The sequence below is a fragment of the Xiphophorus couchianus genome, chromosome 16 (genome assembly GCF_001444195.1).
Source record: "Xiphophorus couchianus chromosome 16, X_couchianus-1.0, whole genome shotgun sequence".
NCBI classification, from domain to species: Eukaryota; Metazoa; Chordata; class Actinopteri; order Cyprinodontiformes; family Poeciliidae; genus Xiphophorus; species Xiphophorus couchianus.
The window spans coordinates 5,462,560-5,490,189 of record NC_040243.1 but is presented as its reverse complement, the minus strand read 5'-3'; the positions used below and the strand labels follow the sequence as shown (position 1 = coordinate 5,490,189).

The following is a 27,630-nucleotide window of genomic DNA, read 5'->3' as shown; positions in this document are numbered from 1 at the left end:
CCCAACAAGAGGAAAAAGTTCTTGAAATTTGTGAATACATCAATAAACTTGTAACAGCTTTTAAGATAATCTATTTCATTATTGCCCTCTTGGATCTTTCTGACAGAGTGGCAGTTTTGTAATTTTTGGTGCACTAAAGAATCCATTTTTTATGACTTTTGCTTATAATTGTATATCTGTTTCTGCTCATCATATATACTTAAGGTTGGGTTAAATAAGGTCTTGTAACGACACTTACCTTGGTTTCAGCTAAAACAGCAGGAATCAGACAAGGCAGAGAATATCAAACTGTATTTATTTTCATTTTAATATAATTTATACTTGATTAAAACTAAGACTGACTATTGAGTATAGTGGTGCATAAATAAAACAATAGATTTATTGTAGACATGCACAACTCTTCTCAGAATGATCCAGTAAATATGCGTCTTTAGTCTATTCCTTTGTTATGAAGCACAGAAATCACAGTATTTCCAGTAATAGCTTGTTCTCAAAGAAAAAAAAAACACAAGTTGCCTACTAGTCCTTCTTGCCCCATTATAATTGCTTTCATTGTTTCCTGTATGCAGCACCTTCTCGTGTTTGGTGGTTGTTGTCCAGATTTCAGCGGTCAGCATTCATTTTTCGTAGCTTTGGTGGCAGATTGTCCTCCAGCCTCCCTCCAGCTGACAGAAGGGGGCTGTGCATGGGCACAGGAGTGGGTGACAGCGTGGTTGGTGGGCTGCGCTGGTACAGGTCTCCTGTCGACTGTGTCATGGGCTCAAAGCCCACCTTGAGTGACTTGAGTTGCAGCCGATTTTGTGCTCCTGGGCTGGGGGAGGAGCTCAACCTCTGCAGCTTCATGGGGAGGTCCCCTGTGCTGCACGCCTTCTCTGCATGCTGGGAGCTGAGCAAAAGCACCTTCCTTTGCAGGTCCTCCTTCCCCGACGAGCTCATCCTCTGCAGCTTGCTCGGCAGCCGGCCGCCCGCTCCTCCCTGACGGCCCCTCTCCTCTGAAGTGTTGATGCAATCCACAGAAAACACCCGGTCGCGCCGGGCGCCGTGGCTCTCAGTCAGAGCGGGGGTGGGAGTGGACTGAGGTGAAGGCAACGAATTTTTCTCCTCCTGCTCTTTGACACTGTATGGAGGTGTTGGCACCTCAAATGTGCTGTGGAACTGAGAGTAGTCCACTCTGAAGAAGCCTTCCTCCAGAGACATGACGGGCAGGAAGCGGTGGCCCCATAAAACCTCGTCTTCAGTGTATGATGTCCGCGCTTGGCATGTCATACCTGCAAAACAGTGATGGATGAGTAATTATCTCAATGACTTTCAATTAATGGGGTCCAAATAAAGCATGCCTGTATGGAGGGATTCACTTTTTACTCAAAAACAAATTAATCACATGAGAAAGCAATAATAAACCGCATTTAATGGATTTCTCAGTTCAGGAAAACAAATATAAGCTCTTAAAACCTAATATATTGATATCTAGTCACAAAGCATGTACTGCAGTCAAATAACAAGGATGACATTACAAGAAGCAAAGTATCTGTATATACGGTTGGAATAAATAAAATCTTTCCGGGCTGCAAGGTGGCCGCAATTTGTACAACCGTGTTGTGAGATTATCTAATTTTCCGCTGCCAGTGTAAATTAGGATTGTGATTAGTGCGCATTTTTTGATGTAATGACAACCAATAAAAGCACAGCAAAACACAAATGAATGGGTACACTTGAAATAAGACTAAACTAGCTAACCGATAACTTTTCTGCAACATATAAGTGCTTGTTTAAGTCAATAATCCCATGATATTGATGAAAAATGACTAGTTCCACTGTCAGATTATTTCACTTATAACATGGGAAAAATGTCTTGTTAAAAGTGAAATAATCTTTCAGTGGAACTAGGACTTTTTCATCAATATTAAGGAATCCTTCACTTAAAACAAGCACTTACATCTTGCTGAAAAGTTACTTGTAAGTTAGTTTTGTCTTGTATATCAAGAATACTAAGATATTTGCTCTAGAAACCAAAAAAAAAAAATACTTGGTAAGATTTTGTGTATTTGAGGTGAAGTTGAATAACTTCAGTCAGCAGTCACTCACATACACACATCAGAGGTTTTTGATGTGGGTCAGGAGTTCACTGCTTCTTCATGTGGAGGACTTAAACTTTGTATTTTTTTTAGGGTGAGGGTAGAGCAGAAGATTTACAGTTTAGTTTTGTCAGCAACCACACTGAGGTTGCTCTGTCTTGTTTCGTGGTTAAAAAAGAGCAGGGCTAAATGGAGGTGGTTGTATTTGACTCCACACTGGGGAAAGTGAAATGAGCTTCCTATAAAGAGTTTCTGGTTTAACCTAAGAAACAGAAGAAGAAATCTGATCTACATGGAAGAGTTTGAAAAACAAAAAGCCTTTGCCTGGTCAGAGGAGACTGAAACGGAGCTTCCTGGCTTACATTCATACGGCTTTTTAAGGTGGAAACTAAAATGGTTTATCGCTCTGAACCTACCATAAAAATGCTTTCTGAAGCAGCAGCTGATCAGTTGATGGGGAGATCAGATGTAGGTCAAGTCTATAACCGCCTGCTTGAGGCTGAAAATGACTTGAAACTGAGGCGGAGTCTCGACTTCTAGCAGGACAGTGACCCTCAACGTTCAGCCAGAACTACAGTGGACTAGTTTAGATCAAAACATATTGATGTGTTTGATTGGCCCAGTCAAAGTCCAGATCTAAAAGCAATAATTTCAGTCTGTACATCTGCAAAGCTATTAGAGAAATGGCAATTACTGCTTGCAGCTGCAATTGTAGTAGATGGTGTTACAAGATTTTTACTTGCATCAATTTCCTTCCACTTCACACGTTTGCCCTACTTTTTGCTGCTCTGTCACATAAAGTCCCTAAAAGATGAAAGACATTGTAGTTTGATGTTTTAATGTGACAAAATCTGAAAAAACTTCAAGTCATGAATATGTTTGCAAGTAACTTCATCTGCCATCTTTATTGAAGCACCAAGAAGCACAAAATAAGATATAATGACCTGCAGAAGTTTGAAACCAGTCTTTAGACTGGTTTGTAAATCAGCCAAGCTTTCTTGTAATCTTCATGAAAACTCTTCTTTGGAAGGTTTTCATTAAACTTTTCCTAGTCTGCTCATTTTCTGTCATGTCTTTGCCCTTCATTACAACATATTCCACAACTGTTTTTAAAATACAGTGGAGGACAGAAGACAATTATTTGCAGCCGCTGAGAACCATTCACTAAAGCAAATATTAATATTTAATATTAAACTAACAGGAAATCCATATCTGTTTTAAAACAGGTTAAACTGTTAGAGTTTTATTGCTTAGGGTTTAAGAGGCTTAAAAAATGTATTCTTTTTATATACCAAACTGAAATTGAGCCAATGTCCAGAGAAATAATTATAATTTCTAAATATAAACATTAAGTTTGCGATGGACTGACTGGAGTTTTAAGTCTCAATTCTACTCACTGCATTCTAGAGAAAAGATGTACACCATTCTCCCAGTGGAGATTATTTTTGCAAAGCGCTGTAAAAGGTCTCATATTTATTTTTTTTAGAAGTACAATTTTTTTGGGAGGTTTATGATGATCAATAAATGCACAGCTGTAATTTCTGAGTTTCTGAAGAGCTCTGCGGTTAGCTGAAGAGTAGGAGTATTATCGCGTACCTCTGAGCGACGAGGGGTGCAGTGTTATGTCATAGCCTGATTCTATTCCCGGCTCACTACACTTCATCTAACAAAACCATTTAACAGCCCTACATTACCTCAAAGGTCACTTTTTAAAATACTTTAGCCTAAAGTCTTGGCTCTGATTACAACGATGAGCACTGTGTTCATTTTCAAGCACTTTTGTTATTTGAAGAGGGCTGGGGGTTTTTGCTGTTGTTTTTCCCACTTTTTTGGTCAACACACATGACAACCGCATTATAGGAACATTGGAGGCTGACAGGCATGCCATTTTAGCTTCATCTCTCAGGCATCATATGGGTAGCCACCCACCTGGATAATGTTCACTGCATCTTGCATAAAAATAAAAGCTCCCAGCAACACAAATACTTGGCAGACAGCAAGCCGGACATCCCAGAAGAAGGTTCTTGTGAATATTCGCAGCTTTCACTGAATCTTAGCTTTAGGATGCATGAATCAAGGTTCTGAAGATTATGTTGAGTTTCAGGTGAAGTGGACATTTCTGGATTGTATTGTTCTGTCAGGAACAGATATTTAACTGGTTTATTTGGCAATTTCTTCATAGACGTTTGTTGCCAATTTTGTTGTTTTTAAACATGATTTCATCCTGCTGTTTGTGTGACATTTACTTAATGAAATGTTTTACCTCATTACAGGTGATTTTTATTTTTTTTTGTAATGTAAAATGTTTTTTATTCATTCTACTTTGATGTTGGCACTTGCAAATTCTGCAAGTCTTCAGAAGATTTCATCAGAGTAAAATGAAGAGAGGAGTAAAATGAAACAAACCTTTATATTACGTTAGAATTGAGGTGCATACCACTCAGTCCTACTATATGGTGCAGTAGAGATCAAAGTTATTCATACACCTGGGAGCTTTAGACACAGATCATCTTTCTGGTAAGAAATGATACAGGGATCTCTAATGAAAGTATACAAAAGGAGTATTTTAGTTTCATAAAAACGCTTGTGTAAAATTATTTACACCTTTCTTAATAACCAATGGGAAACTCTTTCTTAGCATTACAGCAGTCAGACCCTATGTATAATTTCTGACTAGCATTTCTTACTTTTCCAGTGGTATATTTTACCATTTATTTTTGATGATGATATCCAAGTGCTTAAAATTGGAAGAGCCTGATCTTTAGCTTTGTCCAGTCCAGATTTAAATGGAAACACTTGTTGGATTGGGCTTGTGTGTGTGTCTATATGGTTAGTGGTGGTGTTTTTCTATTCCTGTGTATTTTAGGAGGATAAACCTTTACCGTTATTTATTTGTGACTTTCATGCATAAGTGGAATGCAAACAATTTTGTTGGGTTTAAAAGTCAAATTCGGATTTATTCGTTTGCCTTTATCAGAGAAATGTAGTAGAAAGCCTTTAATGTTTGTACTTTTTGCTAACAATTATAAATAATCTGCCCCCTAAGCTGTCTGGGCTAAGAAGAAAATGAAATTTCAGGACCTGCAAGATGTGCATGAGTCCTTGTGTAGGTGTTGGAGTTTGAGTATTTTAACATATTTCCTTCTCAGCTTCTTAGCCGCGCTGCGATGTTAATAAGACGAGCTGTTGCTCTCACGCTGATCCTCCTCCTGAGCTCTGTTGTCTCCACCACAAAAGTGGCAGAGTGCAGCAGGACGGATGGAGTCGGCGCAGAAGAGGGAAGATGAATTTATTTGCATTGGACTTTAGGGAGGAATCTTTCTGTTAAATATGCAACAGGGGGATCAGTGTTGCTGCTGAGGATTTTCTCTGCAGTAAGCAGGCTGTACACCAACTCCTGCTTCTAACCGTCATCAGAGAAATGCTGCATGAAAACTCAGCACATGCATCACAGTGATGCACACTTCTGTGACCACAGGCATTTATTATGCATACAGTGGGCTTAAACTGATTATGGAGTAATAAAATATTCCTCATAATTCAATCAGGCGCTCATTCACATGTCATTCTTTCTCACTGCCCTCTCCCCAGTTCTTTTTTTAACATGAAAAATAGAAAAATAAGTTAATATTTACATTTGAATGCTGTGTGAATACTGAAGATAGGAATCAGTGGCAGCAGAAAAGTAGTAACAGGAACAGCTCTCTCACCCGTGGTCTCCACGATGCCCTCGAGGATAACGACAATCTCAAATTGTTCGTTCATGAGGGAGCGCTGCGATAAGTCGAAAAACGGACTTTTGGGATTTATTTCATGGCAGATTGTGAGAGGAGACACCAGGAAGAGCTGGTCTGCTCCCGTCCCGAAGCCAACGTCCAGCTCACACTGGTCCAGTGGCAGGAACTCTCCTTCAGGTGTCTGACGAGACTGGAGGATAATGATGAAAACCAAAATGGGAGAAAAAGAGGGAAGAGACATCAAGTAAGATGCATCACATAACAGAGATGAGGTTTTTGTTAAGTTTCATTTGAAGTCAGTGAAAATAAAGAGGAAAATAAACACAAGATTCTGTTTATAAAGATTATACTTGCACTTTTTAGGCAACTTTTTTTGGAAAGACTTCCACAATTAATATCATAAAAGAATTGCATGGACATTGATTCATATATTAAATAGTAATTTCGTCGACATGCATGACATCAGTGATTATCAGTGACTTAGATGCCAAGCATTCAGGATTTTCAGACAGTTGTAGTGTCCATTAGTCTCAGAAGAACGAACACCTAATAACTGCCAGGTAAAATGTTTGCTTCCCTCTTGATGAAGTTCTGAATGTTCCAGCTCCTTGTAATTTAAATAATTTCTATATGCCAGATCTGCAGGTTTACTCCAAAACTAATCATTCTTTCTGGCTGCCCAATAATGTGGTTCTTACCTTTTGTTTTTCTTTTTTGCCAGAAAGTGTTTCTGAATACATGCACCAGCAATCCTCCTACACAAAAATCTCCACCTCTGCACCGCTCACAGCTTCTTTATCATCTCCCTCACAAATATACATGCATCCCATCTCTGCTCCCTTCCATACAAACAAGAAAACATTCATGGAGTTTTACAAGAATCAGTTCTCACAAACTATGTTGTTTTTAGCATTTATGTGGCTATGGCATAAAAAGTTAAAGGAAGTATTTACAAAAAGGTCAAATAGTAGTGCTGACGTATTTAATATTTTTAAATAAAGTAAAAAAGATGTAAGGAGGCTGATTTGTGCCAGAGTGTTACCTTAAACCATTTAGTCCAGCCTTGAGGACACGTTAGCGCTGCATTATTTAGGCTACATTAGCGCTATAGCATTTCGGCTTCGTTATCTGTGTGCCAAATCCTGTCATCCTCCACAATAAGCTTCTTCACAGTGGTAACCTACTTCACCCATACAGTAATGGTGTATAGAAACCTTAAAGGTATTTATTAATATTTGATGGATTTGAGTCACAGTTAGAAATAAACCAGCTACACATGCTAACAATTGCTATCTCAGCTTGAGCAAATAACATCTAGAGATCAACTTTCTGTCTTTGTTCTGGTTTAAAACATCCAAATTAGGGCTGGGAGATGTAAGCGTAGTGTTCAACGTTATTGTGGAAAAAACATGTTTGCATGATAAGAATTTTGCTTTATAATGACAAAGACATTTTCATTAAGGTTTGGAAACCCAGAAAACTGCCAGTGCTGTGATTATTGCTTTTGTTGCTTGAAATATTTATTTTATCCCGGTATTAGTTCATAATGTTGCGGCGAAAAAAGTATGAACAGAAAAAGCACTCTTATTGCATATGATTAAAATGTCTGGTGGTTCTACGGTTTTTGTAGGTTTTTCAACAACTTAAAAACACTGATGCATTTTTTTTCTCATTTCATTTAGATACTAGTTAATACAGTACCTTGATTTCTCTCCCTATTGTAATTGTGACACTTATAATTTCATCTCAAATGGCACTGCATTGCTGATATAGCAAAGGCATTCTTCAGTGGATATTTATGTAAAACAGTGCATTGTTCTCCTTTTATTTGATTTGTGTGGGGGCGGGAGGCACGCGCGCGTGTGTGTGTCTGTGTGTGTGTGTGTGTGTGTGTGTGTTGGTCACAAAAAATTTTAATTTCACATCAGCTATTGATTACTAAAGGTCATTCAGTAATGCTTGCTCCAAATGACTATTTTTTGTAAAAAAATTATTTTTAATAGTCATTTATATTTAATCTTTATTAGGTTACTATTGCCAAAATGATCCTCTACATTATTTGTTTGTACTATAGACACAATAAGGTGTTATTCCTCTGATATTTGCCCATATTGAGACGACCGTATCATACAATTGCAGCAGGATTTCATTTTTTGGTTGCAGCATGACTAAAATTTCCTGTTTCCCCACATCCTGAAAGAAGTCTGTTGCATTGAGATCGGGTAACCATGAAGGTCACTGGACCAAAGTGAAGAAACCAGTTTGAGTCTATATGAGCAAACAAAATGAGTTTTTCAGGCTCATGTCAGTTTGCTTTATCCAGGTGTCGTTGGTATTTCTCTCTCACACACACACCAGGTGAAAACAGTGGCAGCAATGCACTTATAGCTGGTGTTAGTGTAGGTCTTATTTTTTGTCCAAGCTTTATGCATCCTGCAGACATATTACTCAGAGTCGAGTATCATTCTGACCTCCCGGGGATTTCACTCTGCACTGCGTCCGTCTGAGACACAAACTGTGGAAGAGGGGTGAGTAAACAGGCTTTGGATTGCCAGAAAATACCAGCTTTTTTCCCTCTCCTGTGCATGTAAGTGAAATGCCCCCATTTTAGTTGGAGAAGGCCTTTGATGCTGGTTCGGAGAGTGTTCGAATGTTTGGCCCTTCCGGGCTGCTGAATCCTGTTTAGCTGTTTAGTGTCATTCCCTTCAGGAGGGCGAGCTCGGGATAGCTGTGAGAAGTTCTGCATTTCATTTTCTGTCTTTGTCACTTAAGATTTAGAAGATGGATGACTGTATGCAAATACTGACAGTTGAAGCTCCTCACACAGGGCCCCCATGGCAATGTGCTTTGCTCCCCCCTGCACAGAGATTCAGAGATAGACGAGCTTGTCGACTGTTTTTTTTTTTTCTTTGAATCTGACATGCTGTTCTAACAAAAGAGCAGATTTCCATCCTGAAGCTCAGAGGATGGGACAACAAACTCACTGTATTCATTTTATTCAATGCTTTTAGGGAAATGGTGCAGAAAAAGAACTAGATATTTGTGTTAGAGAGAAATGGTTACATTTGCATGTCAATAGAAGTGTAGCTGTTTTTTTTAATTCTCATAAGACGTGAAGATTTCAATGATCTTTACAACAAGAATAAAGTTCCCATACGTTCTGCTAGAACAGGATTACTCAGTATCCACAGAAACAAAAGATGGGTTTAAAGATTCACCATTGACCATTCCCTCTTGAACAATTTCTCTGGATCTCTCAGTAGAGAGACGATATAGGCCACCTTCTGTCAAATTTTAATCGGAGTTTGATGGATGAGTGATTGATGACTAATAGATTTTGATTTCCGGTCACAGGATGCCCCTCCCCCACCTTTCCCACCCATCCCCCACACAGATCCGTTATTCCCACGCCTTCTGACCTCTATGGATTTGAATCAGCCAATAGAAACAGACAAGGGGTTCGGCCTTTACTGTTTCTGCTATAAGTAATGTTGGAAAAATCAAGCACTCTACTTGTAAGAGTTGTTCAAGAACTTTACAATGAATGGAACTAAACGAGTTCATCCTGCTGCTGAGAAAAATGGACCTACCTCCTCTGCATCAATTGATACGGATTCGAAGTTACCTAGCCCTAAGACATTCGCTAAAATGATGAAGTCAACACCGTTAACAAACAAATACTTGCTTGCTGAACAAGAAGAAGAAGAACCTGATATTGTATATGAGATCCCGATAGCAGTGAAACTGGATATGTGCCCTGTGCTGGATAAACCTGCAAGCTCACCTTCATCGCCTGATGCATCTGCCTCAAACACTGCTGATAAAAGAGAAATACCGACAGGCGGAACGTCTCTTCTATGCGAGACCCCGATATCCATCTATGACAACTCCAGGTTTGGAGCGGATGCCCCGAAGAAATCGACATTTTATCTGTGTCGTGTGCAGAGCCCGGTATTTGGATCTCTCAAGGCAGACTGGTCTTTAAAACCTCATGGTCTATGGGGGTCATGGGGTTATGTTTTCCGTTATGAGATCGGAGAGCTTTACCTGTACCAGCTGGACAAGGATGAGGAGCTTTCACCGATATCAAATACATGCAGCCTCACCTATAACGACTGGGCAGTGCTAATGCTCGCAATTCCTCGCGCCAATGAAGATATGGAATTGGCCTTAGAGCAAAATACAAGAGAAGATGAGGCTGACCCTCGATCTGCAAAGAAAACCAGAAGACAGTGTTTCCCGACCGATACTGAAATTGGAAAGGGACAAATTCTTTTCAGCGCAGTGTGGAAAACGAAAACTACAGAATCAGGGCGCTGGTCCTTAAGGGCGAGCAGACGGAGGGGGCAATTTGCAGTGACCAACTGACCTGACCGACATGTTTTAGGAGATGTGGGGGGAACCGGAGCACCCGGAGAAAACCCACGCAAACACGGGGAGAACATGCAAACTTCACACAGATGGTGTCTGTGAAGACTCAGCGCTAACCGCTGCACCACCGTGCTGCCCACGTTTTTTCCAATTGGGTTGGGAAGGATCTATTTTCTAGTTTGTCAATGGGGGGAAGAACTTTTTAAATTTGGTCTTGACGGAGCGTGGCATGGCGCCCCGTTCACAGAGGCTACAACCTCCATGCGTTTGATTCCAGTCCTCGGTTCGTCTCCTGCACGTCTTTCTCCTTCTCTAAATATCAAAATCAAGAACTTTAGACACGTTCTTGATTGTCTTCACTTGTTTGTTTCTTTTTTGGCTTCTTCCATCGCAGAGTGTTTCGTACTTTCTTCCAAAATGAAATTTTAGACTTTTTCTTTTTACCATCTGGATTGTCCAAATCCTCCAGGATGGTTTCTCCAGCGACCTCGGTCTCTTCTGAGGATTCTGGATCCGTGGAAGAACCTGGTAAAGGTTCTCCTGAGAGTTCCTCCTCTGAAGAAACCTCTTGATTTAATACTTTAACTTGGTTCTGTGAGTTTTCTTCCTTCTCTTGGGAAACTGTGATGGGTTGTTGTTGGAAACCTTCTTCTTCGGCTCTCAGAGTGTCGGCCAGCAGTAGATCGTCTCTTGCTCTTTGTAAATCATTTTTCACACAAATGAGCTCCTCCTGGTGTTTTTCTGCTTGCTGTTTTAATGCAGTTACTTCGGTTTCAAACCGACTGTTTAGCTCCATGTACAAACGGTTAACATTCTCCAGCTCAGCCTTGGCACTTCTTTCCTTGTCTTGCAGGATTTTCTTCTCTGTTGTTGTGATTTCTTGGAGGATGGCATATTCAGCTCTCAGCTTCTCTAGAAGCTTCTTGTCCTCCTCTGTTTGCTCCAGGTGAGCTTTTCTTTCCTGCTCTACCTGATGCTGGTATGTCTCGATTTCTCCTGACATTTTGTGGAGGAGCTCCTCCTTCTCAGCTCTCATATGGTCTAGAAGCTTCTTGTTCTCCTCTGTTTGCTCCAGGTGAGCTTTTCTCTCCTGCTCTACCTGCTGCTGGTATGTCTCGACCTCCTGCTGTAAATCCATATTGTCTCTTTCAAACCTACGTTTTATCTCCTCGTGCGAAATGTGAACCTGATCCAGTTCGTTCAGCATCTGCTTCTCTCTCTTTCTCAGAATTATGATTTCTCTACCCATTTTTCGAAAGAGCTCCTCCTTCTCAGCTCTCAGCTTGTTGACTAGCTTCAGACTCTCTTTCTGTCTTTCTTTGTTTGCGTCTTTCTCACGTTTCACCTCCTGTCTTACCAGAGAAATATCTACTTCATACTTACATTGCAGCTCCTTGTAGGAAGTATGGAGTTGGTCCAGTTCTTCTTGGACAGCCTCAGTTTTCTTTCTCTCAGCCTGTATTCCAGCTACAAATGCTTCCTGGCTGAGGAGGTGGGCCACCTTTAAATCCTCAAACTCCTGCTGCAAGGTCTTCTCCTTCATGTTTTTCACATCGTTGTGAACCTTGGAAGCAGTGACTTCAGCGTTAAGGTCTCCTGGATCACTGGACATCTCTTCCCTCTCTTCTCTTTCTAGTCTCTCAAGTTCTCTCTCTGCCTCTTTGACCTCATTAATAAATCTCTCTCTGAGGGCTTCCTGCTGTTTTAGCCGGAGTTCCATCTCTTCCAGCTCCGCCTCCAGGTCGGCCATGTTTTGATCGTCTTCTATCCTGGCGCTCTCCATTTCCAGACTGGAGTCCAGTCTGTGGGTTTTCTCATCTAAGATATCCAGATGTGCAGGAGCGAAGCTGCCTTGGGGGTTTTGCTGGACTCCCGTTCTCGCCTGGGGTCCCATCATTTTGTTGCAGTATTGCTGAAATAAGTGAAACATTTCTCCTCAATACAATCACTAAAGTTGTCGATTGGTAAACTACCTTAAAGAGCTTTGCGCACGTCTGAACTGGTCAGTGATATTGCAAGCAATGAAAAATATGCAGAATTGTGTTGCATACAATTCTGCAGTTGATGACATCACAGACTGCATCGCCAGTGACATCACAGAGTCTTCCTTTGCTGGCGGTGTGACATCATTCCACCACCAAATATCTCACTATTTATTCTTGTTTACATTCAAAATAGTCCATGATTCACTCGTTTTTATCCAAACTCATTTCCGTTTTGGGCCAGATCAAAAACCTGAATGTTCATAAAGGGCCTGTTGTGCCAGAACATATTGATAAAAACCAATTAAATTGTTAAAATATCAATAAATAGGTGTTTCAGCATCAATAAGTTTTTCTTAAAATAACGTAATATTGAACATCTTTTCCTGCGACAGACTGGCGACCTGTCCAGGGTGTACCCCGCCTCTCGCCCGGAACGTAGCTGGAGATGGGCACCAGCGACCCTCCCGACCCCGTTAGGGACAAGGGTGAACAGAAAATGGATGGATGGATGGATGGATGAACATCTTTTCACACTAATCAGTTCATCCAGGATTGTTTTTGTGCTTTTCTGCAATCAACATCACAGATTTTGTGGCGCTAATTTAGAAATATCTGTAAGGAATTTTTTACAATATTTGCGCTAACATATGATGTTAAATGTGATCTTTTATTAATCGCTCTATCGGTCATGGACTATAACTTGACATCAGGTCAGGCTGAGACAGCAGGCACTTGATCCAAAGTGTTTATGGTCAATTTTGAGAAAAAAATGTTGATAAACTCAGAAAACATGTCGATAAACTCAGAAAACATGTCGATAAACTCAGAAAACATGTCGATAAACTCAGAAAACATGTCGATAAACTCAGAAAAAATGTTGATAAACTCAGAAAACATGTTGATAAACTCAGAAAACATGAGGGAATCTGTTGATTTTTGTGTGAATTGGTAAACTAAATTATCGACATGTTTTCTGAGTTTATCGACATGTTTTCTGAGTTTATCGACATGTTTTCTGAGTTTTCATGCTGAAACACCTATTTATTGATATTTTAACAATTTAATTGGTTTTTATCAATATGTTCTGGCACAACAGGCCCTTTATGAACATTCAGGTTTTTGATCTGGCCCAAAACGGAAATGAGTTTGGATAAAAACGAGTGAATCATGGACTATTTTGAATGTAAACAAGAATAAATAGTGAGATATTTGGTGGTGGAATGATGTCACACCGCCAGCAAAGGAAGACTCTGTGATGTCACTGGCGATGCAGTCTGTGATGTCATCAACTGCAGAATTGTATGCAACACAATTCTGCATATTTTTCATTGCTTGCAATATCACTGACCAGTTCAGACGTGCGCAAAGCTCTTTAAGGTAGTTTACCAATCGACAACTTTAGTGATTGTATTGAGGAGAAATGTTTCACTTATTTCAGCAATACTGCAACAAAATGATGGGACCCCAGGCGAGAACGGGAGTCCAGCAAAACCCCCAAGGCAGCTTCGCTCCTGCACATCTGGATATCTTAGATGAGAAAACCCACAGACTGGACTCCAGTCTGGAAATGGAGAGCGCCAGGATAGAAGACGATCAAAACATGGCCGACCTGGAGGCGGAGCTGGAAGAGATGGAACTCCGGCTAAAACAGCAGGAAGCCCTCAGAGAGAGATTTATTAATGAGGTCAAAGAGGCAGAGAGAGAACTTGAGAGACTAGAAAGAGAAGAGAGGGAAGAGATGTCCAGTGATCCAGGAGACCTTAACGCTGAAGTCACTGCTTCCAAGGTTCACAACGATGTGAAAAACATGAAGGAGAAGACCTTGCAGCAGGAGTTTGAGGATTTAAAGGTGGCCCACCTCCTCAGCCAGGAAGCATTTGTAGCTGGAATACAGGCTGAGAGAAAGAAAACTGAGGCTGTCCAAGAAGAACTGGACCAACTCCATACTTCCTACAAGGAGCTGCAATGTAAGTATGAAGTAGATATTTCTCTGGTAAGACAGGAGGTGAAACGTGAGAAAGACGCAAACAAAGAAAGACAGAAAGAGAGTCTGAAGCTAGTCAACAAGCTGAGAGCTGAGAAGGAGGAGCTCTTTCGAAAAATGGGTAGAGAAATCATAATTCTGAGAAAGAGAGAGAAGCAGATGCTGAACGAACTGGATCAGGTTCACATTTCGCACGAGGAGATAAAACGTAGGTTTGAAAGAGACAATATGGATTTACAGCAGGAGGTCGAGACATACCAGCAGCAGGTAGAGCAGGAGAGAAAAGCTCACCTGGAGCAAACAGAGGAGAACAAGAAGCTTCTAGACCATATGAGAGCTGAGAAGGAGGAGCTCCTCCACAAAATGTCAGGAGAAATCGAGACATACCAGCATCAGGTAGAGCAGGAAAGAAAAGCTCACCTGGAGCAAACAGAGGAGGACAAGAAGCTTCTAGAGAAGCTGAGAGCTGAATATGCCATCCTCCAAGAAATCACAACAACAGAGAAGAAAATCCTGCAAGACAAGGAAAGAAGTGCCAAGGCTGAGCTGGAGAATGTTAACCGTTTGTACATGGAGCTAAACAGTCGGTTTGAAACCGAAGTAACTGCATTAAAACAGCAAGCAGAAAAACACCAGGAGGAGCTCATTTGTGTGAAAAATGATTTACAAAGAGCAAGAGACGATCTACTGCTGGCCGACACTCTGAGAGCCGAAGAAGAAGGTTTCCAACAACAACCCATCACAGTTTCCCAAGAGAAGGAAGAAAACTCACAGAACCAAGTTAAAGTATTAAATCAAGAGGTTTCTTCAGAGGAGGAACTCTCAGGAGAACCTTTACCAGGTTCTTCCACGGATCCAGAATCCTCAGAAGAGACCGAGGTCGCTGGAGAAACCATCCTGGAGGATTTGGACAATCCAGATGGTAAAAAGAAAAAGTCTAAAATTTCATTTTGGAAGAAAGTACGAAACACTCTGCGATGGAAGAAGCCAAAAAAGAAACAAACAAGTGAAGACAATCAAGAACGTGTCTAAAGTTCTTGATTTTGATATTTAGAGAAGGAGAAAGACGTGCAGGAGACGAACCGAGGACTGGAATCAAACGCATGGAGGTTGTAGCCTCTGTGAACGGGGCGCCATGCCACGCTCCGTCAAGACCAAATTTAAAAAGTTCTTCCCCCCATTGACAAACTAGAAAATAGATCCTTCCCAACCCAATTGGAAAAAACGTGGGCAGCACGGTGGTGCAGCGGTTAGCGCTGAGTCTTCACAGACACCATCTGTGTGAAGTTTGCATGTTCTCCCCGTGTTTGCGTGGGTTTTCTCCGGGTGCTCCGGTTCCCCCCACATCTCCTAAAACATGTCGGTCAGGTCAGTTGGTCACTGCAAATTGCCCCCTCCGTCTGCTCGCCCTTAAGGACCAGCGCCCTGATTCTGTAGTTTTCGTTTTCCACACTGCGCTGAAAAGAATTTGTCCCTTTCCAATTTCAGTATCGGTCGGGAAACACTGTCTTCTGGTTTTCTTTGCAGATCGAGGGTCAGCCTCATCTTCTCTTGTATTTTGCTCTAAGGCCAATTCCATATCTTCATTGGCGCGAGGAATTGCGAGCATTAGCACTGCCCAGTCGTTATAGGTGAGGCTGCATGTATTTGATATCGGTGAAAGCTCCTCATCCTTGTCCAGCTGGTACAGGTAAAGCTCTCCGATCTCATAACGGAAAACATAACCCCATGACCCCCATAGACCATGAGGTTTTAAAGACCAGTCTGCCTTGAGAGATCCAAATACCGGGCTCTGCACACGACACAGATAAAATGTCGATTTCTTCGGGGCATCCGCTCCAAACCTGGAGTTGTCATAGATGGATATCGGGGTCTCGCATAGAAGAGACGTTCCGCCTGTCGGTATTTCTCTTTTATCAGCAGTGTTTGAGGCAGATGCATCAGGCGATGAAGGTGAGCTTGCAGGTTTATCCAGCACAGGGCACATATCCAGTTTCACTGCTATCGGGATCTCATATACAATATCAGGTTCTTCTTCTTCTTGTTCAGCAAGCAAGTATTTGTTTGTTAACGGTGTTGACTTCATCATTTTAGCGAATGTCTTAGGGCTAGGTAACTTCGAATCCGTATCAATTGATGCAGAGGAGGTAGGTCCATTTTTCTCAGCAGCAGGATGAACTCGTTTAGTTCCATTCATTGTAAAGTTCTTGAACAACTCTTACAAGTAGAGTGCTTGATTTTTCCAACATTACTTATAGCAGAAACAGTAAAGGCCGAACCCCTTGTCTGTTTCTATTGGCTGATTCAAATCCATAGAGGTCAGAAGGCGTGGGAATAACGGATCTGTGTGGGGGATGGGTGGGAAAGGTGGGGGAGGGGCATCCTGTGACCGGAAATCAAAATCTATTAGTCATCAATCACTCATCCATCAAACTCCGATTAAAATTTGACAGAAGGTGGCCTATATCGTCTCTCTCTCAGTCTCTTGTATGCTCTTCTATTCTGTCCAATCTACAGATTTTCTAAAGGGTTTAAGTCTTGATAGTGGCTCTACCACAAACAAATGCTGATTTTGTGTCGGCTGTTGGTGTATCCATACCTTTCAGATCATTATCTTGACTAAATACCCATAGACAAGCTATTTTCAGAGGAATAATAAGGTCACAGCAGTTGGTCTGAGGATCTTTTCTCAAATATTCAGCCCATGTTTTATTGTGTGTTAGTTGGCGAATAGCTTAGTCATTGTCATGTCAGACCAAAGCATGCCTTTCCAGTTGAACACCTAGCAGCATTAAGCAAACTCCAGCAGTGAACTTTGGAGATCTTTCTACCTCTCAAACCATCTTCCTCACTGTATGTGATGTCAAGAAAAACTCAGATCCTTTCCCAGTCTGGCTTGTCAAAGGATCCTGATCTATTCTGAGATTTTTCCTGTAAAATTTCAAGTTACCGCGCACTGCAAAAACACAAAATCTTACAAGGTATTCTGGTTTAATTTTTACGGCAAGTATCTTAGTACACAAAAAAAGATTAAAGTAATTCACAAGTAACTTTTCAGCAAGATAGTTGAGCTTGTTTTAAGTAAAAAATTTCTCAATATTGATGAAAAATTATTAGTTTCAACGGCAGAGTTTTTCACTTATAAGTAAAATAATCTGCCAATGGAACAAGTATCTTTTCATAAACATAAAAAAGTTATTTACTTAAACAAGCAACTATGTGTTTCTAAAAAGTTTCTTGTAAGTTAGTTTTGTCATAATTCAAGTGTACTAGGGTACTTGCACTAAAAACTTGACAAAAATACTTAGTGAGATTTTGTTTCAGTGCGGAAAACCCTCCTATTTATGGATTTTGTTTCATAAAACATATCGAAAATATTTAATAGAAAATCAAAATGTGAGGCTGAAATGCTAACTGATACACAACTGACAGCCGTTTTTAAAGCACTTATTTTCCTTGGTCTAAGGAAGGAGATTTATTGGTGAAACATGCGGTACTGGTTAGACAACTGCTGCACACGAACACTTGAATAACTTTAAATTAAATCCTGCAATGATAATAAGATATCCTGGCCACTGTGTCTCATTATTTATTGGCTAGACTTTATGTAAGTGTGTCTAAAATAAGATTACTGTGGAGGCTTGTGTTCTTTCAATATTAAAAATTAGACACTAATGGATGGTGCTTGAAATATGAAGTCTAATCATTTTCTTTTTAGGCTTTGTGCTCTTTTTTTCCCCTTTCCCTATTTAAGTATGTTTTAGTTCAGTGTATGGCACTTAGCAGCAGAGAGTTGTGTCAAAATGTCATTCAAAATTATACTGTACAGGCTCTTAAATCAGAAACAAAATGGCATTTTAGTCTTTCAGTTCTGAAGGTTCATGGACACCTTCAGTGGTTTTGAACTGGTGCGTAGGAGGAAAAATCCACAGACTAGAGAGAATCAAACTTCTGCAGACTTATTGTTTGCAAAATACTTCACCGGGGGAAAAGACGTCACATCTTTTGCCAAAATAAAACCTGCAGTTTGGAAACAGTTTGATGCAGATAGCCGAACAGAGTTTAGATGTCTTGGACAGAGATGAGCAGAAAACCTACGCTGTGCACAAGTTGTGAAAACTTGTGTACAAAAAAAAAAAAAAAGTTTAAATAGGAGGGCCTTGAGCTGCAGAGATTTGAAATGATTTTTGGATTTGAGGCTGACTAATCAATGCCTGCAGAGCTCTCTCCAGCAATCCTCCGCTCAGTCATGCAGTTGGAACTGTTTCGTATTGGGAAAGCAATACTGAGAATATTTCATTTATGCCTGAAATAGATTGCACCTCTCAAGTGCTGAAAATACATAGGAAAACATGTTACTCATTTTTATTGTACCAACTTTCTTTGACTATTTGAGTTGTTGTTTTGCCATTTTTTCCACTATTCCTTTACATACCCACCCTCCATCCTACCTCCCAGTAAAACCAGTTAACATTTCAGGGAGGATTATTTACCAGCATGCCCTTCGAAGCTGTCAGACCCAACAGAGCTGCCACTCTGTGGGTGACAGCTCTCACTGGCCTGTTTCACCCCATTTTCTGCCTCCTGTCATCAAGCAATCCTCCACTACATCTCAGCAGGGCTGCAGGCTACCGACATGATGCCCAAAGCCATGTAAACAAGAGCTTCCATCTTGTTTTACAGGATCAAACATGCATTCTTGTGAATGTTTCATTCTAATTTATTTTCCAAACCATCTTTTTGTGTAATCAACTACAAACTTTACTCATAGTTCAAAGTGTCTGCAGATGGCAACTTCGAAATGTTGAATTTGTGTCTAAATTTGGCCAAAGCACATGATCTGTTCCATCGTAGCTTTGACTGAAGTGAAATTTCACGCTCTAGATCTGGACATGTGAAGAAAAATCATTTAATTCAGTAGAAGATAAACATTTTCTTCATTTTCTAGAGGACAAAAATCTAACAGTAAGTTAAATAGATTTTACACTGATTTCTATAAAAATGCAATCTTTTAATTTCCCACATTACAATTCAAACATTTTCCTTGTCAGTGTAGACTCAATGCACACTGCATAAGTCAAAAAGGAGGTATTCAAGACTCTTATGGACTGAAAAGCGATTTAAATTTGGGTTAAACTGGAAATGCACCTCTTGAACTAGATCGAGAATTTGGTTTTTGTTTGAATCCAGGTAGCATTTAGGGATGGGCAACATGGACATCAAATTTTATCACAATAATTTGCAGCAATTATTGTAAGAGCTATAAGAGATAATTAAATACATCCCTGCAATGATTTTCTGTTTTTGGCAGTAGTTTAGTAATTGTATGCCCATCATATTTTCATATTTACTCAATGTTTGTATAGAAACATCAGTGTTCGTATAGAAACATCAGTGGAAAAAAAGTGATTGTATTTGACAAACTAGGATTAGTTTATTGTAGTCACAATTGTTTATGATAATTATGAATAATATAATAATTAACCATAAATAGTGATCAAAAGCACACTGATAAAATAAACTTTTTGCACTATACGGGAAATATTATGCATTTTTTGTTTAGTAATGCTGACACTTTGGCAAAATGTCTCCACCACCAGGTCTCTCCTGCAGACCAGCACAGAGGCAGATCGCTGCCGGGCTCTCCAAACATGTGAGCCAAAACGTCTTACTCTGGCGTCCTGGGCATCACCAAAGGCAAAAAGGAGAACCAACACACAGCATGAAGGCGTAGGCAGATGGCTACAGACCCACTTCAAACCAAAAAAAGGTCAGTAGGTCTATGGATTGCACTCACAGTGATGAAAGACTGCAGCTTTTATCCTGCACAGCAGCACTTTTGTCGGCTTTATCTACATATCACCACTGAATATGGTGGTTATATTGCTGACATATAGAGAAGTGATATGCTTAGTAAAGGTCATATTTGCCTTCATTGAGTAAAAGTGGCTGCATTGTTTTGATCATTTTCTGTAAGAAAAAGTTACATCTTACCACAGTTCTGTTTATTCCAAGAATGTTTATTGTAATACAAGTGTCATATAAAATGTCTAATAACCTCTGGCAATATTTCCTGGCCTGCTCAACTTCTAATTAATCAAAGTTTTAGCTCAGATATGTTAAAATTAAAGAATTAACACATAATCAAAACGGGGAAAATAATAAAAGGGAGGAAATAATTATGTTTTACTCAATTATGAATGGTCATAAACCATCTTCCATCAATTTTCTTGACTCAACAGCTTTATTTTTAAAAAAATATCAACACTGATGTGGATACTTGGATTGTATTTTCGGTTGGATAACCAGAATTAATTTTGAGCCAATCGACAACCAAAGAGCCAGATTAATAGGGGAGGCACCCATATTGATGTCTCTCAAAATCTGCAAAGCAATTCATCACATAAATAACTGTGAGAAACAGAAAGCTGAAAACCACAAAAATCCATCCAGGTTTTCTGTTTCCTTCAGTTAAACAGGGTAGTGTTGATCATGTCTGCACTAAAAAAGAAGAAAGCAATTATTTTGTTCTGCATGTCTGTGTCAGATGTAAGAGAAACATGAAGAACTGCTTGTCTTATTTCATTGAAGTGACATTTCTTTTCATTTCTATAATGTGAGTCTATGAAAATATCCTCACAGTGTGCAGGGTGCAAGTTTATTTCACAAACACATTGATTTTCAAACTGCTATTACAGTTGACCATAGTCACTAAGCTAAATTAAAATCTCCAAAATCTAGGAGCCCCCTATAAAAACACTAAAAACAGCCTATTTTAAATATACCTTTAATATGCTTTAATACGTACAATAGAAAACACTTTGGTGCAGATGCTAATATCTGTTCTTCCTTAACTCCACTCCTGGAAAGCATAGCCAATCGATGAAAGGTGCTACTGGATTGGCTGCTTTGCTACTGATAGCTAATATCATGTCAAGTAGCATTGCAGATGGGTATTTCAACTTCCAAAGTTGACTTTTCTTTTGAATATTTCAGAAAATAATCCACAAATACGTGCATTTTGTAGTTATGTTCCACAGAAAAATCATGCAGAGGTTCATAATAGTTGAAAAGTCAATTTTATGATCCATCTGTCAGGTTGCCAGTCAGGTTGTGCTGGGTTCAGCTTCATTTCTCAGACATGACAGACGCCCATCTGCTCTACAGTAAAATTGGCATGTCTTCTATTGCACTCATGTTTGCTTTCATAATTTTTAATAAGGCTGCACAATATATTGACTCACAGACATAATCACAGTATCAGTGTGTGGAGTACCGCCGTTGGAAAGGACTGCTTGGATGCAATATTTGGTAGATTATTAAATTTCAAGCTTCAGGGATTCATGCTCTGGATATCAGTGACGTATTCGGTCAATGGCATGAGCTTTAAGTGCCCTTTCTGCACACAATTACATTGTGTAATGGTACGGAAAGATTTAAGTCATAAAAAACGTGGGTTAATCACAATAAAAGTCGTCATTGCACTTTTCAGGAATGGTATCAGAATTATGTATTTTCCAGATATCCCAATCTTTAAAACATGCTGTTACACTCAGGTACATATACTGAGCTAAAACTGAGGAAAACAAATGATCTATGTCAAAATAAAAACTGAAAATTGTATGTAAAGCCATGAGAACTATAGTTTAAGGTCACTTTAAAGTACATCAAGTAAGTGTTCCTCCTTGGAGGCAAAATACAATGATGTTAGTTTCGGTTTGAACTTCTCCTAGCACAATTTAAAGTGAGTTCAAATCACTGCAATAATACTTTTAAAATGTGTCCATATGTGAAATTATTTGAAATATTACAGGAGTGTATAAGCTGTTCATTTACTCACAGCTTTAGGATCAGGCTGGAGTCAAAGTTTGCCCCTATCTCTAACAGCTTTAAAATATCTCCTCTATCTTCTTTGTATTTTCCTTTGAGCCCTGAATGAGACAGAGCTGTAGCTCAACAGCACCACCAACATCTCCAAGAAGGAAGTGCATGTCCAGCATTCAGCTTGAATGATTTTTCATTTATCCAAAAAAACTTATGTGGCATGTGATGTTTAAAGGCATTTGCATAGCAAACAACGCGTTTGTTTCTGGAGTGACTCACCTGATCCGTTTGTCTCTTTGGTGATTTGCGCTCTGGCAGAGCTGCAGTGTGGGTAAGAGAGTCTTTGAAGCGAGAGAACAAGGTTAGACCACAAAGCCCTGGAGCAAATGTAAGTGTACGGTGGTTGCTATGTTTATTTTTTATTTTTTCACAGAAAGAGAAACTGTGCAAATTTTGTACAGTTTGCAGCAAGATTTGGAAGCTTAGGTCTAGTTTTCTAAAGATAAAAAAAGACAGTCCAGACTATGCTGGGTTTAAAGGTTCATAACATGGGCTTCCATTTTTTGCTTTATAATTTTTTTAATTTCCCAAGACTATTCAGATGATATCACACATATTAAAAGTTGTATGTAGATTTTGCTACACAGAAGATTTGTGGTACAGTTTCGTGACTCTACTTCCTGTTTGTGGAGCTGTTACCCTCCTTCGTGCTCCACAGTGTGGAGCAGCTCTATCCTCCCTGCCTCCTGCTCTCCGCCTGCCTGCATGCATCATTAAGCTGACCAATGCTGTGTGTGGAAGAGAACACAGACATAAACAAGCTCCAAGCACATCTCTAATGCAGTTTGTCTTCTTTTATGGCCCATTTTGCTCACCGAACATAGATGTGGCTGAAAGGAGCTCCGTGGTGATAATTAAAAGAAGAGCCAGCGGACCTCGCTGCTGTTTGTGTTGTAATTTTCTGCATTGCTGCTCATTTTCAGAGTGTGAGGTTCATTAGCTGTGTTAACTACAAAATAAAAAAAAGCTGCTGAGTTCTTCATTAGTAGAGTTGTTCATTTCCTTCTGTTTAAACTTCTTTTAACTGTTTTCGAAGATTGCAGTTGAAGTTTGCATCCAATGTTGGGGATCTCCTCACTTTCTCTGCATCTACCAGTCACATTAACTCAGTCTCCAGTTTTTGTGAAGAAACTGAGGTAACTCCAGATATAAACCATCACTGCCTTTTCTTATAGATCCTGGTGGTTTAAAGTTTACCAACCTATAGATCTGCCAACCAACCTGATGCGCGGAGATTTAGAAAAGAAAGATTATGCAAATGAAAGGACTGTGTCATGAATGAGAGGAAAATAATAGTTTAAAGGTTTAATTCATAGAGTAGAGCAGGATAGGGTAAAGTTCAACCAACTTCTCGTCTGCATTGCTTTGTGGAAAAAAAAAAACAGAATATCTGATGCATTCAGCTTCTATTCATCACAAATCTGGAACAAAGTTCCAGAAAACTCCAAAACAGCTGAAACACTGAGTACTCTTAATCTAGTCTAAAAACCCAGCTGTTTAGAGCTGCCTTTGATTTGTAGTAAGTGGAACATAGATCAACCTATTTGATGTGTATTATTTTATAATTTTGATTATGGCACTTGATAAAATGTCATGTTCATTGCTTGTTTCATAATTGGTGACTGTTTGATGTTTTTATGATGTAAAGCACTTTAAATTTTCTTGTTGCTTAATTGTGCTTCACAAATAAAATTGACTTGTTCCACTTGGCGTTGCGCTAAGTTGCGCATTCTGCTTACCTTTATGAGTTTGCACCTGATCTGCGCGGACACCATGTGGCTGTTGCGCAGGTTGCCCACTCGGAACATGAGGCAGAGTCTGCCGTCTCTTTGGGAAATCACCGCGTCCTGGCTGAACATGAGCGTCTCCGCGCGTTTCTTAGGCTGGGACATTTTGATGAACATGCAGCCGATGAGGAAGGCGTCCACTATGGAACCCATCAGCGACTGGAACAGGAAGAGGATGATCCCCTCCGGGCACTTCTCGGTGATATACCGGTAGCCGTAGCCGATGGTGGCCTCGGTCTCGATGAAAAAGAGGAACGCTGAAGGGAAGTTGTAAACGTTCGCCACGCACGGGGTGTAGGACGGATCGTGGCCGTGATTTAGATCCCCCCTGATGTAAGCAATGATCCACCACATCGATGCCATGACGAGCCAAGCGATGGTGTAGGTGAGAATGAAGATGAGCAGGTTCCAGCGCCACTTCAGGTCCACCAGAGTGGTGAACAGGTCGGAGAGATACCTGCTGGTCTCCCCGCCGAGGTTTCCGTGCTGCACGTTGCAGCGGCCGTTCTTCTCCACGAAGCGTTGGCGTTTCTTCTTCACCGGGGCGGAGAAAGTAGTTGCCCGGTTGGTGTTGACGACCTGGTAGTCTTCTCCAAATTTCCTCCGAAGTGCTGCCATGTCCGCCCGTCTGGTGTTAACTAGCGCAACAGTCGCAGTTTAATCCAGGATGTGTTTAGAGTTTTAGTCTCCAACGGATTGGTTACCTGCAGTGCGTAAAATACGCCATGGCCACTTCAGTGCGCACAGCGGATCCTGGGAATTACGAAAGATAAAAACAAACAAACAGAAAATACCTACTGCCTGTTTGCTTTTATTGCACAGTAGGTGTTCGCTTGATGGAAAGTTCCACTGTCCTCTTGGTTATTTCACATCACACCAATGAGTCTCTGCTCTTCTCCGTGCGCTCTGCTCAGCCTCTGTGTGTTCTGACTGACGCGTCGTTCGGTAGCTCAGGAGCCGTCCACTACACACCGCTTCTGGTGGGACGTTATGGTTAAAGAGAGAAGAGGGAGTATTGGAGATGCAGAGAGAGGAAGGGAAAGGGGCAGAAAAAGAGGAGGAGAGAGTTACACAATATGAGATGTGGGCAGTTTGACTCCAGTTCAGCTGGTCAGTTAATAAATAGATCATAGGTTCATTCTGAAAAATTAACCAGATGGATAATTTATTCATCTTCTTGTTTCATGAGAGTTTTAATTAAGGTGCATTCTCCTGTGTGATTAAGGAGTATTGATGGAAGATGAAAACAAATATTTAAATTGATGATATTAGAGAATGATAGGACTAAGTCAAACGGTGCCACCTGCTGGATGGTCCGTCCATGTGCATTTAAAACCTGACCAACTGTTGGTGAACTCTGGCGTTGCTGAGACAGTGTTCAGTAAAGTATTCACACCTTTGGAGGGGAGAAAAAAAGTTTGTAGCGCATTTATATTCAGCTTCCATTATCTTAATTCTGCTTAGTAAAAATCCAAGTTGACTTCAGGAGTCAGTTCATTAATGATTATTTAATAGAGTCCAGATGTTTACAATTTATTAAGAAGAATCCAGCTGATCTTTAAAAGCCTCAGACGTTTTGTTAGAGAATATACAGACTTTCTTAGTCATAAAGACTAAAAAACACAACAGACAGGTCTGGAAGAAACGAGGTGTAAAGTTTAAAGCAATGTTTGGTTATAAAACGATATTCTAAGTATCTCACAAAGCTATGTTCAGTTCATTGCCCAAAGATGATAAACCCCTGGCTTAGATCCAAACATATGCATGTGTCAAAATGGCCTGGTGGTCAACATCTAGAGCTGAATGCAATTAAGAATTTATGGCAAGCTTTGCCCTCAGTCTATTTTTCAAAGAAGAATGGAGAAAGATTTCAGTCTTTTGATGGACAAATCTAGTAGATGCATACAAAACAATCGCAACTGTTGCAGTGGAAGTCATCTAAATTATTTACTTTAGGGGCTAAATATAAGTGAATGTTAAACCTTTCAGGATTTTATTTTTGAAAGACATTGAAACACACACATTTTCTTTCCATTTAACAGCTATGTGCTATTTGTGTCGGTCTTCAACATAAAATCACAATAATCACAATTTAACATCAGAAAATTTACTTAAGTTAAATTCTTTGGAAAATTACTTCATGTTTATGACTCTAAAATCCTATTTCCTGTTAATATATCAGTTTCTCGACTCTCACCTATTCCTCCCCCACCCACCGCCACCCAGTATAGATATCCTATGGAAGATTTTCTTAACCATTGTTCTCCCCCCAAGGATGATGATTAAAGGCATGAGTGACCCTCCTCCTGACTTGATTTGCCCTCCTTTTAATTACACCACACCTAAAGATTTGCACAGTGGTGCATGCAGAGCAGTGTGTGCAAGCTCATGTTAATGAATGCTTAAATAGAGCCTCAGTCACTGAAAGAATAAAGAAGCCGCTTGACTGATTTTGTTTCACATAGAAAGTGGTTTTGTTCAGTCCTTTAATTTTGTGTTGAGAGCAAATGGAGCTTCTATGGGAGAGAGATTTGTTTGGTTTGATTGGATGATATAAATAAAGCCTTTAACTCATGTTGGGTCAAGTTTCTGGAAATGCTGGCTTCCATGGCGGCTTTTCTTTATTTTTTAGAAGGTTTTGCAACAGAAATGGCTAAGCGTATCACTTTTTCACACTTATGTCTCTACCAATCTGTTGTGCAGTATCCTTTTCAGTTTTTACATCATTGATGTTTACTACTTTACTTCTTTGGTAAAACATCATTTCATTTTTTTTCCTGACGGAGAAAAAAAAACTCACGATTTTTCATCAAATCACACAAATATGGATGCTTTTAAATGATTAGGTGTCTTCTAAAGATCATTTGTTGCACTGGACTTTTATTTATGGGCATCATTTGAAAAACCAAATAATTGTCCTTCTATTACACATTTAAATATTAAATTAAGTTTAAGAAGGGGGGGAACAAAATTCTGAGGTATAAATACTTTTGTAAAGCACTGCATTCTGCTTAGGTGAACAACACGGTTAAACAACTTCAGTAAAAAATTCTTAGTCGCATTTGCATAGAAGTTTTAAAAAGAGGCATGATATGACTTTTAGTTCTGTAATGACTTAATCTGATGCAACAGCAAGAAATCCTGTTCGGATTATGTTCACACAGCAGTAAGAGACGTTTAATGTAATAAATCATATAGGGAGCATTTTTTTCTATATGTAGAAATGAGGATAAAGGAAGAGAGGTGACACCATATTGGTTGGCTTCTATAGGCTGTTAGAGATTTTTTAAAGATGGATTCTGCTGCTCTTGTTTCAAACTCAGGTCACAGATTGCACCACACTGTGACACCACATCATTATCTTTTGATCAACTCCCATTATTTTATTTTTTTCAGCAGTGGTTTGAGAGGAACATCCTCTGGTCTTTAAATGTATATCTCCACCACCTATTAACATCTTTTTTGCAAATTATTTCTAAAAAGAAAAGAAAAAAAAACCTAATAATGTGCGCAAAACATGAAATACAAGACACTCATTTAAAGCCATGCAAAAATCTTAATTCAGCATCTAACATATTTGTTTTATCTTATGTGCATGTTAAAAATTAAAGTGCAAGACTGTACAAGATTTTAACCAAAAACGTATTAGATCAGATCAGAGGTACATTTGTCATTTCGCAAACATTTACAGAAAAATACACCTTTATCATTGACAAAAGAGCAGGACGAGAAAATGGCTGCTTCACAGAATACAAAGAAGCTGAATGTCGAGTATTTCATAAGATCTGATTTTATGTTACTAAATGT

The 27,630-nt window shown here is 39.8% G+C and overlaps 1 protein-coding gene across 2 annotated transcripts; it reads right to left on the bottom strand.

Annotated features, from left to right (window-relative positions):
* Positions 1 to 58: 58 nt before the first annotated feature.
* Positions 59 to 26,465, bottom strand: LOC114160505 (G protein-activated inward rectifier potassium channel 1-like). 2 transcript variants are annotated; one of them, XM_028043122.1, is made up of 3 exons: positions 23,776 to 26,465; positions 5,711 to 6,002; positions 59 to 1,268 (listed from the first exon to the last, which is right to left on the bottom strand). In XM_028043122.1, the coding sequence occupies exons 1-3, from the start codon at positions 24,439 to 24,441 to the stop codon at positions 604 to 606; spliced, it is 1,623 nt and encodes a 540-aa protein (XP_027898923.1). In that variant the 5' UTR covers positions 24,442 to 26,465; the 3' UTR covers positions 59 to 603. The 2 variants fall into 2 exon arrangements, with proteins under 2 accessions (XP_027898923.1, XP_027898924.1); XM_028043123.1 differs by having other exon boundaries at positions 5,786 to 6,002; positions 23,776 to 26,454.
* Positions 26,466 to 27,630: the final 1,165 nt, after the last annotated feature.

What these genes read in the sequence shown, in the direction of transcription:
- LOC114160505 (XM_028043122.1), bottom strand. Translation starts at nt 24,441, where the DNA reads ATGGCAGCACTTCGGAGGAAATTTGGAGAAGACTACCAGGTCGTCAAC. An exon ending in TCAGGTGCAAACTCATAAAG is followed by an intron (nt 6,003 to 23,775) that starts GTAAGCAGAATG and finishes ATTATCCTCCAG; the next exon opens with TCTCGTCAGACACCTGAAGG. An exon ending in TATTCACACAGCATTCAAAT is followed by an intron (nt 1,269 to 5,710) that starts GTAAATATTAAC and finishes ACTGTTTTGCAG; the next exon opens with GTATGACATGCCAAGCGCGG.